The sequence below is a fragment of the Cololabis saira genome, chromosome 1 (genome assembly GCF_033807715.1).
Source record: "Cololabis saira isolate AMF1-May2022 chromosome 1, fColSai1.1, whole genome shotgun sequence".
In the NCBI taxonomy this organism is placed as follows: Eukaryota; Metazoa; Chordata; class Actinopteri; order Beloniformes; family Belonidae; genus Cololabis; species Cololabis saira.
In genome coordinates, this window is record NC_084587.1 from 7,338,544 (window position 1) to 7,354,859 (window position 16,316).

Sequence of the window (16,316 nt, forward strand, 5' to 3'; positions counted from 1 at the left end):
CTCTGCATATTTCATGACGAAAGACTTTGCTGTCTCAGGTCTCCACCTGATGTGTCCTCGGGCAAATGCACATCTGGAGACGTCCTGTTCTTGAGTAGATGTGTGTTTTGAGCTGGGATATTTTCCAGCTGCAGATGTTTCTCAGGTTCAGACAAGTCCACATCCTCCTGCCAAACAGTGACTGCCCCTTCCACGAAAACCTGGCTGTACTAACGAATGGTTGCTCAGGAAATCAGTAGGACACGCCTCTTTGTACGTTTATTTCTCTTTTTGTATAAAAGACTTCTATTTCAAACTATTATATTTCTTTTCAAAATCATTTATTTGAAGGAAGCTTCTTCAAAAATACAATATGATATTTGTTTTGCACAAGTTTTTTGTTTTGTAAATAATCTCTCACTCTGGAAATAAAATAAAAAGATGTCGTTGGTCTTCTGCAGAGCGACAGTTAAGCTCAGGTTTGAGGTTCATGCGGTTTGGAAACCACTGAAAACTTTGGCTTCTCCGTGAAAACAATACAAGCTGGAAGAAGCTGTCAAATGTCTTATTTCTCTCTCTGGGTCACATCTGGACCCTCTGGGTTATACAGGCCTTGGGAGATGTTAAGACACCAGGACGCCACCAGGATTGATGAGGTCACCAGGTCTGAGGTGTCAATAACATAACCTCATAAACGTCCTGCCTGCTTTTTATTGCAGTTTTTCTTTCCTTCCCGTACTGCACTACTTTTTATTTTTCATTCCACTGTATATATTTTGTAATTATACATTTTTTACTTGTTTTACCCTTTCCCTCCGTGTGTGTTGAGTGTACTGCTACAGCACAAAGTGAATTTCCCCATTGAGGGAGAAATAAAGGACAATCTTATCTTAAACGACCTGAAACTAACGGCACCGCCTTTGTGGGAGCTGGGTATGACTTTAGTCTGAATACTGCAGATTTAAACCTGAGGATTCAGTCTCGTCTCCTACGTAGAAACTATTTGGTTGGACACTGTGGCAGGGTGGAGAGGCGGATGGGACACGCGCACCTGTGTCCCATCCGCCTGAGTGGATCTCTCCACCCTGCCTGCCTTATAAGGCGGAGCTGGACAGCAGAAAAGGGTTCGGAGAAGCTGCAGCGGCGTGATGCTTGTGCACATGTGGGTGTTGTGAGAAATAAAAAAAAAAGGGTCTGCACGAAACAGCCGTGTCTCTCCATCCTTCGGTCGGCCCCGGTAGCACTCGCCCTGCTACAGACACCAAGTGATTTAACTTGAACCGTGAAGGTTAAACGACGACGCCACAAGGCCGAGGCCTTAATAATTTGCACGAACTGGAACTATTCAAACTGAAAGTTGAGTCTATCCAAGCCGTCAGATGCTACAGGTGAACTTCTCACCTGTCCATCACAGAAACCGTCAACCGCTCACGTTCACATCTACGACACTAAAGACCACACAGGGAGGCTGAAGAACCTCAAAACTCAAACCAGAAACCATCAAACTTCAAGAGAACTCGTGTTTTCCAGAAATATGAGACACAAAAATAGTCTCCAACTTTGATGTCTCTTGATGCCATTTGTAAAAATAAGAAGTTTGAACTAAAACACCACCCTACATGTTGAGGCCAAAACTAATATCAGTTAGTTTAAATATAGTTTATTTACTTAATCCTTTACTTGAAAAAAGGTGTATATGAATTGGTTTGTGGGGGCATGGTGTTGTTTATATTATGGACAGATAAATCCAGAAGGAATCATTTTTTGTTGGTTTGTTGCCTTGTCTTCGCCCCTCCTTTCTTGTGTCAGAGCGTCTGCTGTGATTTGAGTGATTATTGACACCTGCAGATGAAGGGAAGAGTGTGAGAGTGGGAAGCGGGACAGTTTTGTGTCTGCAAAGGGCAGGTCGCAGAAATTAAATCAAGATGCTTTATTTTGCCTTTTGATGGATACTTTTTGCAAAAGTATAATCTGCTGAATTATTATTAAATTGCATCAATTTGGAGGTGATGTTAGTATAGATTTACTCACGACCGGTCCAGATTTCCCTCCGGCGTGTCCATGCAGCATTTCCGTGCTGTGATTCTTCTTGAGTCGAGTTTTTTGACCCAATGTTGCGGCTTCTCTATCCAAACTTTTGTGAGCCGCTACTGAGCGGGTCAACAGTAAAAAAAACAAAGACAGACGCGGATCCAGCTTCTGTTTTTGACTGTGTTGACCTGCTCAGTAGCGGCTCACAAAAGTTTGGATAGAGAAGCCGCAACACTACAAGAAATACCGTACTAAGAGCTGGTCACTGATGTTTTCTTTGCAGATTTTTAAGAAACCGGTACAGATAAACCAGCAACATGATGGTGGAAATAACCACATGTTCCCAAGTACAAAAAATAAACAAAAAACACCTTTTTTTAAAAAAGAACCTCAATTTATTCCAACAATACATTCTCATAACAACAACAGATGTCAGTAATTTGAAACGTGGGCTTAGTTAACGACATTTTATCTGAATCAGAACCCCAGTGACAGAAGTATATATAAAAAAAAGAAAGAAAACCCCCCACAAGAATCATGGATGTCTTCCAACTGTTGGGAAATAAAGAAAGAAAATTACGCCGGGCCTTTAAAGTCTTCAGAACATTAGACTCACTACAGCTTACTGCACCGTTGGGACATGCTAACGTTTGAATGTCAGTGTGACAGAAGTCTAAAATCACTTTTCCAGATGCCTTCCAGCATTTCGTACACGATCTCCACCGGATGAAATCAACACTGGTCGTGAGCGACTGAAGACGGGGTTTAACACAGAGTTGGGGGGGACGGGGGGGCGAGGAGGGGAGGTAGGGATGTCGGGAGGAAACAGTCTTTAAAGAGGAGCGCCTCCGGTTTGCTGTTGGAACACGTCGATCGTATCTTCATCCTCCATTTCTAGCTGCAAGACAAAGGTAAAAAAGTCAGCAGGTTACATGAGAAACAAACACCATGAAAATTATTCAACTTATTCTGAACTTATACAAGTGTAGAGTTGGGGAAATGCTCCATTTTCAGTGATGACTGACAACTTTGACCAAATGAGCTTTAGAGTTTTGGCTGATTTGCCTCAGCTTTAAATTAAATGACACCTTTTCCTTCATCTCACTGTATATAATAAACCAACGTGCAAAGCATTGTCCAATATTTCCTTTTAAACACAATTGAACACAGTGAAACTGTGATATCATAGTCCCGATCGATCGGCTGCCCGATCACGGCATTTTTATAACATCGGTATCGGCCAAAAAAGTATCGGGACATAACTAGTTATTAATGTTTTTAATATATATTAAACTGTTTTATATATCGTTGCATTTAACGTCACTTCCGGTTGGCGGCCGTCGTCAGAAGTAAGCGAAACTAACATGGTTTACATGTTTGAATTGTGAAATGTTATACATGTTCATGTTCATTAAGCTGCTGATATTCATTTCATGCCATTCAGAATGTTGCACTAAGGTTAAGCGGAAAAGTATTTAAATTTTCTTGTGTTTGTGAGTTTGACTGGATGTAATTCAACTACCTCTTTTGAAGTTAAATGTATTTATTTATTTTTGTTATATTATCACTATTCTGCACTTTTTGTTTTAGTTTACAATTTCATGTTTTTACATTTTGCGGCACCAGAGCTGATAAGCTTTGTTGAAATATATGTCCATGTTGTTCTCCAATGGACAATAAAAGAAACTTAATAGGATGATTTAGTTTGTCTTTTTTTTCTTTAATTCATTGCCAAAATGTATATGATTGGGAAAAAGTATCAGAAATGTATCGGGAGCCAAAAAAAGTGATCAGAACGGGAAAAATCGGGATCGTTAGATACTCAAACTCAAGTGATCGGATTGGAAGCTAAAAAAATCCTGATGGGGACAACCCTAGTTAACACTTCTGTTCCACAGCAAGAACGCTGCACACAAGCTTTTTAAAATCATTTGAGGTATTTTTCCAGGCCGATAAGTCAACGTTACTGATAGCAGTGGAAGAACGTCTGGATCAAACAGGGACAGATTTACAACATGAGGCTACGGTGATGTTAGCATTTAAGGGGATAATTATAGCTCAAATGTGAAGTTTATCATCAATTTTAAATTAATGTTTTGAATGCGTCTTGAAAGGTTCCAGCGCCACCTCAGTGGAGACTTTCTGCATGAATTTGTGTTTTGCTACAGCTCTTGGGTTGGTTTTCTGTTGGCGTTACAGGTTCCTCTCACGTCAAAGATACTTTTTTTTATTAATTAATTTTTTTATTAATTAAGGACTTTAAATGCAAGGACGGTCTTCCTGACTGATCTCTGACGTATCTCTCTGATTATAGTTTATACCTCCTGACAGTTAGTCCTGGTTCTAGGGCGGAGCAGCCTGGCCTTAAAATAAAATCTCCCTCAACACAACACCTGATTTTCAGTTTGACTGAATTTTCTTTCCCTTGAAAATAATACATCACATGCTGTGATTCTTTCTTAAACTACAGTATAATTGATAAAAGATGACGTTCACTCTTCACCTTTGGAATTTATTACAAACTCGTATCTTACGGTTGGATGAACTAAGCACCAAACGTGTAACCTACAGATGGAGGCTCATGCTGAACTAACTTCCGTTGCACTTCCCTCCACTGGCCACTAGAGGCTGCAAATGTGAGTCAATCCCCACCGACCTCCATGTTAAAATGTCTGACTTCAGAGCAGAAATAAACATATTTACAGTCTGCTTCAAAAAGATTTGTTCTGGTCACGAAACAAATTTGATTTGTCCTCCATGACAGCTCTGAGGGTGGTGCTTTTTTTTAACCCACACCAGGAGTTATTATGTAAAGCATTAGATGTATTTGTTTTATTATTGACCTGACAGCCGTTATCACGTCCTCATCTGTTATACTGCTACAGCACTTAGCAACCTAATGCCTTGTATAAAGCAATAAACTATATAATAATCCACCCGATGTGGTACAAAATGATAATATACACTGGTCAAGATTTGTAGTGGATCAAAAACAAGTGTTATGAGAGAATTTTGAACAATAACCATTGTGTCTTAGAACAGCTCTGATGAATGTTTTGATCCACTTCAACTATTGATGACTGTAAACAGCTAAAACCGCACTGCTGTTTCAGAGAAGGTTCAGTTCACTCTGGCTCTGTTATTGATCCCAGGCAAGTTATTAACTTTTTAATAAACAAATAAATAAATTAAGTCAAGGTTTATAGCCTAGTGTTATTATCAAAGGAAAAAGGCCACGCATGACAACACAGGACTATATAAATACTATAAATACTATTGTCAGCAAATAGACCGCTGAATAAGACCTAGTTCTGGTGACCGACTGAACTGAACGTGTCTCTTGCTAATAGAGATTTTTATATTATACACACACACAGGCCCAAGACTATTATTTTTCTATCTTTTTATTCAACGCACTGTTTTATGTAGATTATTCATGCACTATGCACTTTGTTTTTATGTCTCTATCTTTTTAACTGCAATGATGAGCCTGCACAAACAAGATTTTTACCCATGTTACTCAGTAATATGATGTGACAATAAAGATTGATTGATTGATCAATTTAACACCACTTTAACTAATATATGCTAAACAATAAAGATCTTAATGCAAAAAAAAGGGAGGCAGAGACATCATGATTGTCCAAAGTTATGACATGTCACCAAATCCGCTGGTCCATCAGCCTGACCTACTGCTGCTGTTTGGTTTGCTGGTTGTGCAGCCGTACAGACGTCATGAGATGACCCAGAAAAACCAGCAGTGCCCTTTCACCACTTTGGAAGAGCTACACGATTCCCACTGCCCTAAAAAGCTCCAAACATCACGCATGACCCAGCCCACCCCGGTTTCTCTGAGCTGCTGCCATCACGGAGGGAGTGCAGAATAAACAAAACAAACTTTTTTCTTTTAAATCCCAGGATTTAAGACAAATCCTGATAGGAAATATGCTGTGTGTTTATACCGAATTAAGGGATGCAATTCAGATGGAATGAGTTTCTCTCTCCACATTCATTTTTAAATTGTACACTTCACAACTATAATAATTATTCTGACACCAATATTGGATCCGTGACCCCGTCTGTACTAAGGTTAAAACCCTGAAAAGAAATAGTTGGTCAAGTAAATCGACGTGAGCTCTTACCTGTGATGGCGTATCTGTTTCATTGATGGGCTGTCCGTCAAAACGAAATCGTATTTGCCTCATCGACAGCCCCTGAGTGAACACAGGTGGATGACACATTTAATACCTTTCAGACGTAAACAGTTGACAAAAACTGATTCTTTGAGACTCTGGATGATTAACACCCTTCTCAGATCAACTTGGCAGAATAACTGAAATAAACAACTTTCACTGTGATGAATCCCGAGAGACTTGGCAGTATTCATTTTTAAATACAAGATTTTGAGAGTTGCAGCCCTAAAAAGCAGTATTGAGTGTTTTACTTCTCCTGCTGGCCAACATTATATTTCAGTATTACCCACCCAACTAAACACTCACTATTTTCTATTGCAGCCATCATGTTTTACTTTATATGCAACACTTCAGGTGGAAACACAAGCAAGACAACTCTGAATGTTTCAGTTAAACGTTATGCTGAGTAGGGCCGGCACATTATGTTACGAGTCGCCAGTTCAATATGGAAGCATAATTGAACTTTAGTGATAAATAAAGCATACCGAGTCTTAAAAACACAAATCATAAAACACCTTATATGCTTAATTGAAGGGTGGTGGGTGAAATGGCCACAGTATGCAAGGAAGTCATATGAACCAAAGTCAAGCACGGCGATATATAGGACAAATATCAGCCCGGTGATTGGAGAAAACCATAAAGAAACTTGAGTAAAATTATCGCACGTAGAATCATTTTAAAATGTCATTCAATGAAAAGTTTTACGAAGCAGATATAACGATAAGCAAAGCAGGCATCAAAGGCCTCTTTAGTGGAATTTTGCATCTTTCCTTGAAAGGAAGCCTCAACCTCCATGTTCTATAGCCGTTTAATCCTGTGTAGGGTCACGGGTTTCTGATGGAGTTTATCCCAGCTCATCCCAGACCCCGGACAGGTCGCCAGTCCTTCGGTTTAATTTAAAGAGAAGACAAACTCTTTGTTGTGAAAGTCTTAGTGGGTATCAACCATAAAGCATCTTCCGCACTTTTAATATTATTCAGACTATGGAACGGGGTTCTTTGCTTTAACCTTCTTACTTCCAAATGTTTATATTCAGGTCATTTCTGACTGGGAGATGCGACAAGTACATGGTGAGAAAGGTTCTTCTTAGTGATGCACCGAATGTTCGGTAACTGAAATTGTTCGGCCGAAAATAGCAAAAAAACACTTTCGGTGTTCGGTGGAATAAGTGGGGAAAAAAAACGAACAATTAATAACGGCATGTTTAGATGACGCAATCAAACAGCGAACAGCGTGGAGTGAGCGGCGTTAAGCAGCAAACATGTCAGATCATTACTTGGATGTGGGGAAAAAGCAGAGGACACGAGAAATGATCCAGGCTGAGTTGGATTTGGGAAAGCCGCTTGGTGATGGAGACGGTGACGGGACGCAAAGCGCAGAGAAAAGGGCCCGTACTACTGATGCGGTGGAGAACCCTCATTGTCTGATATGTTTGACGAGATCCTCCAAGAAAATAACCCAGAAGCAGACGACAAGCGCAGCCGCTCAACAGTTAGATGGTTATCTGTCAGAAGTCCCCAGGAGCGAGAACCCTCTCGCCAGTAGTGGAACATATCTCCCATATTCTCAATTTTTTCTGCGAAGAACCATTGTTCGGTATGTTATTCGGTATTCGGCCAAGTGTTTATTATTATTTTCGGCTTTGGCCACAAATTTTCATTTCGGTGCATCACTAGCTCTTCTCAAAAGGTGAGAATGACTAACGCAAGAAACACATTGTGACGGTGTATAAACTAGTGACTGTTAAAGCCTTTGACAGTATGATGGATAGTTGCAATCTGCAGATTTTATTTTAAACGGTGGTTCATTGTTTAACCCTTGTTCCGTTAGTGTGAATGGCGCTTTATTCTGCCAGGTGTCTTACCTGCCGTTCACAATAAGCTTTCATGAGTTTGCTAAGAGGAGTATGCCTCTTGATCTTGAATTGCACGACGGAGCCATCCTGACCCGCGACCTTCAGGTTGATGTGCTCGTTGTTCTCCGTTTTCACTCCCTCCTGAGAAAAGAAAGAAAGAAAAACACATCCAATGATGACAAACTTGGTCTTTACATTTTTAAAGAGCCGTTAGAATCCAAACTCCCTGTGCTTGGACTAGTGATGTTATCAATTAATCGATTTTAGATTCATTGTCGATAAGAAATGACTCGATTAACAGTTAATCGCCGTTTTATCATTGGGCTGTGTTCCGTGAATGTAATGCTGATTTAATGTGCTCTGACAACAGATGTTGGACTTCCTTAACAGAAAGCTAAATCACAATAACATGCCACTACATACAAGTTCAAAACAGTGACATTTCTTTTGAAATAGAGGCATTGTCTTTTAAAAACAGACATTTTCACAGTTATATTTTTTTCTTTTACTGTGTGTGTCACTGCCATTGTTATGTTTGTGTCAATAAATATTTGACTAAGGAATATAATATGCCTTGTGTATTCTGTATGTCAGCTAAATATTTTTTTGTTAGACCTCATTTAGTTAGTTAATATTTATTTCGGTCAATCAAAAGAATAAAAACCAAGAAACAAGATAAACATCCACAGGTTTTTCCCTGGTCAACATTGTGATTATTTTGACCGAAAAGGTCTGGGCTTGAAGCATAAAGCTTATCTTGCCCACCTTTTAACATAATAGAACAGTGTTTCCCAACCCTGGTCGTCAAGGCCCACTGTCCTGCATGTTTTAGATCAGGGGTCACCAACCCTGGTCCTCGAGGGCCGGTGTCCCTGCAGGTTTTAGATGTTTCCCTGCTTCATTGCACCATGATACAAGTGACTGTGTCATTAACAGAACTGTGCAGCCCTGGATGACAAGCTGATGACGATGATTAAGTAGAATCAGGTGTGTTAAAGCAGGGAAACATCTAAAACATGCAGGACACCGGCCCTCGAGGACCAGGGTTGGTGACCCCTGTTTTAGATATTTCCCTTCATCATCACACCTGATTCTAATTAATGGTCCTAATTAGCTTGTCACCAAGGTCTGCACAATTCTGTTGATGACACAGGTACTTGTATCACAGTGTGCTGAAGCAGGGAAACATCTAAAACAAGGGTGTCCAAAGTCGGTCCTCGAGGGCCGGTGTCCTGCATGTTTTAGATGTGTCACTGCTTTAACACACCTGATTCTAATTAATCATCGTCACCAGCTTGTCATCAAAGTCTGGATAGTTCTGCTGACGACACAGCTCCTTGTATCACGGTTTGATTAAAAAAAGGGGGACACATCTAAAACATGCAGGACCGTGGGCCTCGAGGACCAGGGTTGTGAAACACTAATAGAATATACAAAAAGAACAAATGAAGTATCATGAGGTTACACAAAATAATAGTAATAATAGCTGAAATAACTAATAATAATAATAATGATAATAATAATGATAGCTCTGAAAACAGAAAGTGAAAAGATGCTAAAGAAACCAACAAAACCAATTTATGTTATCATTTCATCTCATGCATGTGTACATTCTTCTTTGTTTGCGTATTCTGCTCCTATATATATATATATATATATATATATATATATATATATATATATATATATATGTGTGTCCATTACCTTTGCTTTGAATCATATCTTGTATGCTTTTATTGAGTTTGCTAATTTACGGTCGTTGTCTAATGAGTTGGTCAATCGGTATTTTGAGTAGAATACGATCACTGGTGAATCAATCTTGTATTCTAACTTGTTATTATAGTTTAATTTATCCATATATTGTGTATTGTAATTCTGTATGGGCAGCTACACCTTTCTCAATAAGATCCTGCTAGCCCAAAAGAAATTTTTGAGAATGGTTACTTTTGCCAAAAAAACAGAATCTTTCATTTTAGAAAATTTAATTTGTTATCTGTCTTCAATGTGAACACCTATCAAACCTGTGTGTTTATTTATAAGTTTGTATATTCATCTCATGACCTGCCACTCAGCTTCCAGACTTTTTAAAAGTTTTCCTCAGACATCCATTCATATCAGACACGACACTCAAAGAACTTTCACCTTCCTTTATGCCGGACTTCACACAATCAACGCACCTTAAAATACACAGGAACAATTTACCTACATCACTAAAATCAATATCTTCACTGGCTTTGTTCAAAAAAACACTTGGAAAAAAATATATCATTTTTTAGTTAAGATCAGAAACACTTCAGGAGTTTTTAAATTGTACTTTTTTTTTCATGCAATTATCCAACATTTTCTTAAGTAGTAGTGTTTTTCTTTTTCATGTTAAATTGTCTTTTTCTGTCTTATATTATCAATTTCTATATTGTGTTTTTGATTTTGCTGATGTTATTGTTTTTTTATGTTTGTTTTATAAAGGGGAGGCATTTTCATAAGCCTTTTTGGCTTCAACCTCTCCTGCACAAAGCTTCATTTGACCATTGTTTTTACTGTTCTGTTTTATGTGCAAACTAAACTAAACTAGTGAGTTCCACAGTTTTACTCCTAAAACGGATAAACGTCTGCCCTGTTGTTATTGAGGGATTCTCAGATTTAAAAGAAAAACGCCGCTCATCATTTAATCGTAAGATACGGTCATGAATGAGTGAATTAATGTAATTTAACCCGTTTATCTCGTGTATTTCTCGTTAAGCAGGTGAAGCTGCGGCCTCGTGTTGCTGCTCCAATCAGATAAAACCAGTTTAAAACGTTTATCTCCGAGAACCTCAACACTAACCAACGGCCTGCGATTTACGAGACCATTTCCGTGTGGATTAACGATTCCCGAGATGCAAACCCGTGAAATTATTCAATTTTATCCGCAGAATTGGGTGCATTAGCCGCGTTAGCTTATTATGCTAATCCCCCTCGCTGCCTGACACGCCGACACTGGTAAAAAAACCTTCTTTGGAAACGTGAGATTACAACCAACCCGATCCCGACGGCTGCTCTGCAGTTAATACAACTACAAACCCGTGTCATATGCGCAGCGAGGAGGGAAGGAAAAGCGTGGATAAGAAAACAAAAGCTGCATCTCACCTTCGGCTTCTCGTCCGCCATGGCTGCTAATGCTGAGGCTGGAGCTACTGCGCCTGCGCGGAACTGCCGGATCTACTGCGCCTGCGTGAGCTGAAGCGGCGCGATTTCTGTTTAAACGCCCCAAGGGCCTAATTTACATTTACACGACGTTATCTCCGCAATCCTACTCATTTTAAATTGATCAATAAAATGTATCCAACCGCTGAATTTTTGAAACAAAGATTTAAATTTGAAGTTGACCCCTGTGCTTTTTGTAATGAATCTGAAGAATCACTCACAAACTTTTTGGCTATCTTTAAAAATGAATGACATTCCAAAATTAGAAATCGCTAATATTATTTTTTACATAGATACAATTGACAAATCAGTGTCTCTCTTGGTTAATGTCATTCTCTTAATGGCTAAATATCATACACACTGTTGTAAGTGGAGAAAAATGAAGCCCTCTTTCCAATGTTTTTTTAAATGATGAAGCTTTTTTTTGTTTCTATAAAAAATAGAAAGTCAAATAACTCTGCAAAAAAACTATTAACCGATATATCAAAGTATCTTTTATGTTAAGTCTCTTTCTGAAATGTCGATGCTATTTGCTTTAAAATGTCTTAATGTTCCTTTATTAACTTTACTTGTCCTACCTTATTTTTTGTTTATGTCTCTTGTTCATGATACCTCCCAAAATGTTCTATTTTCTTATATTATATTTCCTCTACTAGCAGTTTGTATAAAATGTGTTTTTCTTGTTTTTTAAATTGTGTTTAATAAAAACGAATAAATAAATAACATTTACACGACGTTATCTCCGCAATCCTACTCATTTTAAATTGATCAATAAAATGAATCCAACCGCTGAATTTTTGAGACAAAAGATTTAAATTTGAAGTTGACCCCTGTGCTTTTTGTAATGAATCTGAAGAATCACTTTAACACATGTTTCTATTGTGTCCTGTCTCACGTGAAATTAGAAATAGGCTATCTTTAAAAATGAATGACATTCCAAAATTAGAAATCGCTAATATTATTTTTTACATAGATACAATTGACAAATCAGTGTCTCTCTTGGTTAATGTCATTCTCTTAATGGCTAAATATCATATACACTGTTGTAAGTGGAGAAAAATGAAGCCCTCTTTCCAATGTTTTTTAAATGATTTCAAAGTTTTTTTTGTTTCTATAAAAAACATTAAGGGAAATAACTCTGCAAAAAAATGATTAACCGATATATCAAATGCCGCTTTTGCATTGGTACCACCTCAGCTCGGTTCTACCCGGTTTGCGCTTTCGCACTAGGGCTGAGACGTGTAGAGCCGCTCCAAGTCGGTACTTTTTTCTGTAACCATTTCAATGAGGTTCTGAAAGCGGGCTGAGCAGGGACTATTTCTGACGTCACCACCTCCTCGCCACCGATTGGTCGGGGGGCGGGGACGTCAGACATTTGAATCAGGAAGCGGGAGTCAGAGCGAGAGCGACCCGCGGCGATTTTATTATAAAGCGCAAAACGTCTGTTTGGTGATCCAACTCTGAGGTGCAGATGTTCATAAACCTGGTGGCTGTCGAGAAAAAATTAAAAAAGCGATGTAGACGGGCTGTTTTTTTCTCAGCCGCTCGCGGCTCCAGCTGATTTCTCATCAGCGCCGACATGAACAAAGCGGTTGCGCAATCGAGTACGTCGCAGCAGCTTCACCACAACCTGCCCACTTCTCCCCTGGCTGTGGAAAAACACACGTGTGGAACCGTGCCGTACCGCACCGAGCCGAGTCGGGCCAAGTAAGTCCTAGTGCGAAAGTGCCAAAAGTATCTTTTATTTTAAGTCCCTCTCTGAAATGTCGATGCTATTTCCTTTAACCCTTGTGCTGTCTTCGGGTCAAGGAAGGAGGAAGAGAAGAAGTGAGGAAGGGAGAATGGAAGGAAGGAAAGAAGGGAGAAAATAAGGAAGGAAGGAAAGAAGGAAGGAAGGGAGAAAAGAAGGAAGGAAGGAAAGAAGGGAGGAAAAAAGGAAGGAAGGGAAAAAAGAAGGAAGGAAGGTAGGGAGAAAAGAAGGAAGGAAGGAAGAAAGAAAGAAAGAAGGAAGGGAAAAGGAAGGAAGGGAGAATGGAAGGAAGGAAAAAAGGGAGAAAATAAGGAAGGAAGGAAGGGAGGGCAAAATGAAGGAAGGGAGAAAAGAAGGAAGGAAGGGAAAAAAGAAGGGCGGAAGGAAAGAAGGAAGGAAGGGAAAAAAGAAGGAAGGAAGGGAGAAAAGAAGGAAGGAAGGAAAAAAAAAGGAAGGAAGGAAAGAAGGGGAGGAAGGAAGGGAGAAAAGAAGGAAGGAAGGAAGGAAAGAAGGGAAAAAAGAAGGAAGGAAGGGAGAAAAGAAGGAAGGAAGGAAAGAAGGAAGGAAGGGAAAAAAGAAGGAAGGAAGGAAGGAAAGAAGGAAGGAAGGAAGGAAGGAAGGAAGAAAAGAAGGAAGTAAGAAAGAAAAGAAGGAAGGAAGGGAGAAATAAAAGAAGGAAGGGAAAAGGAAGGAAGGGAGAATGGAAGGAAGGAAAGAAGGAAGGAAGGGAAAAAAGGGAAAAAAGAAGGAAGGGAGGAAAGAAGGAAGGAAAGGAGTAAAGAAGGAAGGTAGAAGGAAGGAGAGAGCAGGAGGAAAGAAGGATAGTAGAATTAGGCCATTTTGACCCCAAGACAGTACAAGGGTTAAAATGCCTCACTGTTCCTTTGTTATTAACTTTACTTGTCTACCTTATTTTTTGTTTATGTCTCTTGTTCATGATACCTCCCAAAATGTTCTACTTACTTATATTATATTTCATCTACTAGCAGTTTGTATAAAATGTGTTTTTCTTGTTTATAAATTGTGTTCAATAAAAAAAAAAAGAAAAAAGAAAAAACATTTACACGACGTTATCTCCGCAATCCTGTCTCCTAAACACCAGTCAGAGCAGAATCAGAGTAGTTCTTAGGTTACTGCACCAGCTGGGCCCTAGTTAGCTGGAAACTAGTCAGTAAAACCGGGCAAAAATAGATAAAATAGACAAACTTCTCCCGCAACTTCTTACTCAAAGCTGCTGAAGTTGCCTGGTCACAGATTTGACAGATAGGTCAAGTAATGGAACAAAACATTGTATACTAAAACATGAAATCAATTTAAAAAAAACAAATGGTTAATCGTGTTCTTGTTGCATATGTATATGTGTTATTTTTTATGTGGGTTTTCAATATTCACCCTCGGCATCTCGTCCGCCATGGCTGCTTTTGGTGAGGCTGGAGCTACTGCGCCTGCGTGAGCTGCTGGAGCTACTGCGCCTGCGTGAACTGCTGGAGCTACTGCGCCTGCGTCAGCTGAAGCGGCGCGATTCAAGTATGGGTAACTGCAGGCAGGGAGGGGGGGCGTGGTGCAGGGAAGGGGGCGTGGTGCGAGGGGAGGGGGCGTGGTGCGAGGGGAGTGGGGGCGTGGTGAGAACTGCAGTGGGTGTGCTGCGATCCAAGCCAATCAGTGGGTTTACAATGACATCTCAATTTTGTATTATATTTATCTAATTTATTATAACTATTTCCATTAGATAATTGCGGATTCATCCAAGTATGTGTTTATCTATAATATATAGGCTACTGCTAAATGCCTAAATTGTAAATTGTGTGTATATATATATATATATATATATATATATATATATATATATATATATATATATATATATATATATATATATATATATAGACGTTTAATTCAGAGCGATTTAGGCCTACTAAGCAAGAACAAAAAATACATCAGATATGCTAAGTAGTATAACAGTGTCAAATATTAATTATACGTAAGGGTTAGTGTATCACGAAGATCTGTAATGATACTAAGCATATAGTAAATAGTGCTGTGCCTATATAAAAGATAAAAGTTTACGTGAACTGTGTGTGTGTGTGTGTGTGTGTGTGTGTGTGTGTGTGTGTGTGTGTGTGTGTGTATTTGCCTACCATCACATATTCATGCATTATTAATAGTTCCATGCATTTTTAGTGGTGGTGTATATACATGGTTATTAAAAATGAGCTGGATCACAAAGATAAAAGAATAAAATGATAAACGGTCGGGAAATATATGTTCCCCGCGTTTGAATTTCATTGGGCGGCTTGGTTTGCGGTACGCCCAGTGCTTAGTTCGCAGCACGCCCCCCTGTGATGTCACTCGCTACTCCCTGCCTGCAGTTACTCATGACTCGCGCGATTTCACAATGGGCTGTGTTTTTTTTTTATTGAACACAATTTATAAACAAAAACACACATTAATACAAACTGCTTGTGGAGGAAATACAATACACTATAAGAAAATAGAACATGTTTTGGGAGGTATCATGAACAAGAGACATACACACAAACAAAAAACAGGAATAAAATTAATAACAAAAACAGTAAGGCATTTTAAGGCAAATAGCATCAACATTTCAGAAAGAGATTAAAATAAAAGATACTTTGATATATCAGCTGATAGTTTTTTGCAGAGTCATTTGACTTATTTTTTTTATAGAGACAAAACAACATTCAAAATCATTTAAAAAACATTGGAAAGAGGGCTTCATTTTTCTCCATTTACAACAGTATATATGATATTTAGCCAGTAAGAGAATGACATTAACCAAGAGAGACACTGATTTATCAATGGTATCTATGTACAAAATAATATTTAAGATTTCTAATTTTGGGATGTCGTTCATTTTTAAAGATAGCCAATTTCTAATTTCACGCCAAAAAGTTTAAGACAGGACACAATAGAAATGTATGGTCAAGTGATTCTTCAGATTCATTACAAAAAGCACAGGGGTCAACTTCAAATTTAAATCTTTGTCTCAAAAATTCAGCGTTTCGATACATTTTATTGATCAATTTAAAATGAGTTTCCTTGACTTTGGGGGGAATGGGCCGTTTGATATAATTTGAATGGGCTTTGGGCTGTCAGATTGACTGACGAAGTAATGGAACAAAACACTGAATACTAAAACATGGAAGAAATTAAAGAAACAAATGGTTAATCATGTTTTTGTTGCATATGTAAATGTGTTATTTTTTATTTGGGTTTTCATTATTTAGATGTATTTTTCCTTGATGTTTTATTAACCCTGGATTTTTTTTTTCGTTGACTGATTATGTGCATATATTATTTGTTA

General features: G+C 38.7%; 1 protein-coding gene across 2 annotated transcripts; it reads right to left on the minus strand.

Annotated features, from left to right (window-relative positions):
* Positions 1–2,382: 2,382 nt before the first annotated feature.
* On the minus strand, positions 2,383–14,467 carry sumo2a (small ubiquitin like modifier 2a). Of its 2 annotated transcripts, none has more exons than XM_061733152.1 (4): positions 14,384–14,467; positions 8,068–8,199; positions 6,153–6,224; positions 2,383–2,908 (listed from the first exon to the last, which is right to left on the minus strand). In XM_061733152.1, exons 1-4 carry the CDS (start codon positions 14,402–14,404, stop codon positions 2,843–2,845), a joined length of 291 nt encoding a protein of 96 aa, XP_061589136.1. In that variant the 5' UTR covers positions 14,405–14,467; the 3' UTR covers positions 2,383–2,842. The 2 variants fall into 2 exon arrangements, with proteins under 2 accessions (XP_061589136.1, XP_061589128.1); XM_061733144.1 differs by lacking the exon at positions 14,384–14,467 and adding an exon at positions 11,185–11,259.
* Between the last annotated feature and the right edge of the window lie 1,849 nt (positions 14,468–16,316).